A 2,500-nucleotide genomic window follows, 5' to 3' on the forward strand; every position below is an offset into this window, starting at 1 on the left:
GACACAAACTCTTCCAGCATCTGTGGGTGGAGCGAGAGGTAGGCCTTCACCTTCTCATCCGTCAGACCTGACACCACACAAAACAACAACACACATCAGACTCCAGCATCCGTCAGACATGACACCACACAAAACAACAACACGCATCACAACTCCACCTCTTCTAAACATACACAAACACTGACCATCTTTAAATATCTTTTCACATTTTACATTTTTCATTTTACATTTATGTCTCAGAAATAACATGAAATGTATTTCTTTTCTCAGGATATTTAGTCATTGTGTTTTGGGAAAATACGTAGGTCCCATGCAGATCTACAGTATGGAAGAGCCTGTTCACAGTAAATAAGGGGTTTGCTGTGCAGGTTGTGTTTCCTACAAGGACCCATTATGACAGCAGAAGGCAGTGATGAAGTGGCAAGACCATGACTCTGAGAGTTTGAAGAAGGATGTTTTGCATCGCCAGAGGATTACAGTTTACGATCATTTTCACACTTCTCTTAACACCATTATTTTAAATGTTTAGGTACCATATGTACGGTGTATCCTGCATGAAATGTGCGCTCAGGTGTGTGTCGTAAAGCAAGTTTCAACAAAGTTGTAAAAAATAGTAATTACTTGAGATCATCACACACACACACACACACACACAGACACACACACACACACCCACACACACACACACACACACAGAGAGACACACAAACACACACACACACACACACACACACACACAGAGACATACACTTGCTTGCTGGAACTGCTGGTGTAGCCTACAAACATGGATGCTTTACAAGTGCAGGGTGCTGGAATGGAGCCCCTCCCTCCTGCATTCACGGGTGGCTAAGTGTTTATTGTGCCCGTGCATCTCCAGAGAGGGGAATGGCCCCCTCAGAGATGGGAGGAGGGGGGGGGAGGTGGGGGTAGGGTGGGGTGGGGAGGGGGGTGGTGCCTTGATTGCGTTTAATAGGCAATTAGATGGCTGAGAGCGGGGCTAAGTGCTGCTGTTTACTGTCTTTGTTGTCAGGGCAAACAGCCATTTGCGGCTAAAGCGCATCTCTAATGCTCTCGCTGGCGTCTGTGCCGTCCTCATCCTTCTCCACCAGCACGAGCGCAAGCACCAGCACAGGGGATGCATGTGTGTGCCCGTGCCTGCGTGTGTGTGTGTGTGTGTGTGTGTGTGTATGTGTGTGTGTGTGTGTGTGTGTGTGTGTGTGTGTGTGTTTGAATCATGTGTGTGTGTATGTGTGCGTGCGTGCATGCGTGTATGCATGTATGTGTGTATGCGTGTATGCATGCGTGCGTGTGTGCATCATGTGCACATGTCTGTGTGTGTGTACATTTTTACCCAGTAACTAACCAGGACAGCACTTTCCTCCCTGTTCACTCATACAGATAAATACAGATGTGTGCAGAGAGATGACACACCGCACCGACACTCATAACCGTATGATGTGTGGTCCTCACCGCGACTCGGAGCCAAACCCAACCCTGTCCATCCCCGAGAACAGCCCTTCCATCTCCTCATGGGACAGTGCACATGGGGAAGCAGAGGGACTTCCATATATCACAAGCTAATGGAGTCCCCCGGATCGCCATACTGAAGCAATCACACAGCAGCCCGGGCCGTTACGTAAGCCAGTGAGTAAAGCTGAGAGCTACAAGTCACTCTGTCTTCTCCTGTGACACACGCGCGCACACACACACACACACACACACACACACACACACATCAACATACACACAGATGCTCATGCACAGACACACACACATACACACACTGACATATGCAAATACACACACACACACACACACACACACACACACACACACACAGAGCAACAGCAGCACTGGCGATGACGTGCTCCCCTCTCCCTCCTGCACCGGCGGGCTGTTTGGGCCCTTAATGAACGCTAATGAATGAGCCCGTGCCGTGGTGGGCGGGAGGGAGGGAGGGAGGGAGGAGAGGGAAGGAGGAGAGGGAAGGCGGGCCGCCACGCTGCGCTGTGCTGTGAGTCAGGAGTCTGCCGTAACTGTGAGGGCCTGTGAGCCGGGGGACGCACACAGCACAGCACAGCACAGCACAGCACAGCACAGCACAGCACAGCACAGCACAGCACAGCACAGCACAGCACAGCACAGCACAGCACAGCAGATGAGCACATGTGGCCAGGCAAGCCTCTACACCAAACCTCCACAGCTACCCACAGCTGGGAGGCATGTGTGTGTGTGCGTGTGCGCGTATGTGTGTGTGTGTGTGTGTGTGTGTGTGTCTCTCAGGCTTACTCACTCACTCACTCACTCATTCACTCACACACAGGCACAAGCACATGCTGAGACACATATACACACACACACATCCACAACACACACACACGCACACACACGCACACACATTCTTTTGCACACATTCAATCTAACACACACATATAAAATTGGAAACACGCATATGCTGTCAATCAGACACACACTCGCATATTCTTGCAAATGCATTCTG

The 2,500-nt window shown here is 50.3% G+C and overlaps 1 protein-coding gene across 5 annotated transcripts in view; it reads right to left on the reverse strand.

Moving 5' to 3' along the window:
• pde10a (phosphodiesterase 10A) overlaps positions 1–2,500 on the reverse strand; it is a 91,852-nt gene that overhangs the window by 43,122 nt on the left and 46,230 nt on the right. For all 5 annotated transcript variants that reach the window (XM_062519022.1, XM_062519020.1, XM_062519019.1 and 2 more), the window contains exon 2: positions 1–67. This exon is cut by the window's left edge and continues 65 nt beyond it. In XM_062519022.1, coding sequence (XP_062375006.1) covers positions 1–67 — 67 coding nt within the window. The remainder of the gene's footprint in view (positions 68–2,500) is intronic.

Source organism: Sardina pilchardus, chromosome 18 (assembly GCF_963854185.1).
Source record: "Sardina pilchardus chromosome 18, fSarPil1.1, whole genome shotgun sequence".
NCBI classification, from domain to species: Eukaryota; Metazoa; Chordata; class Actinopteri; order Clupeiformes; family Clupeidae; genus Sardina; species Sardina pilchardus.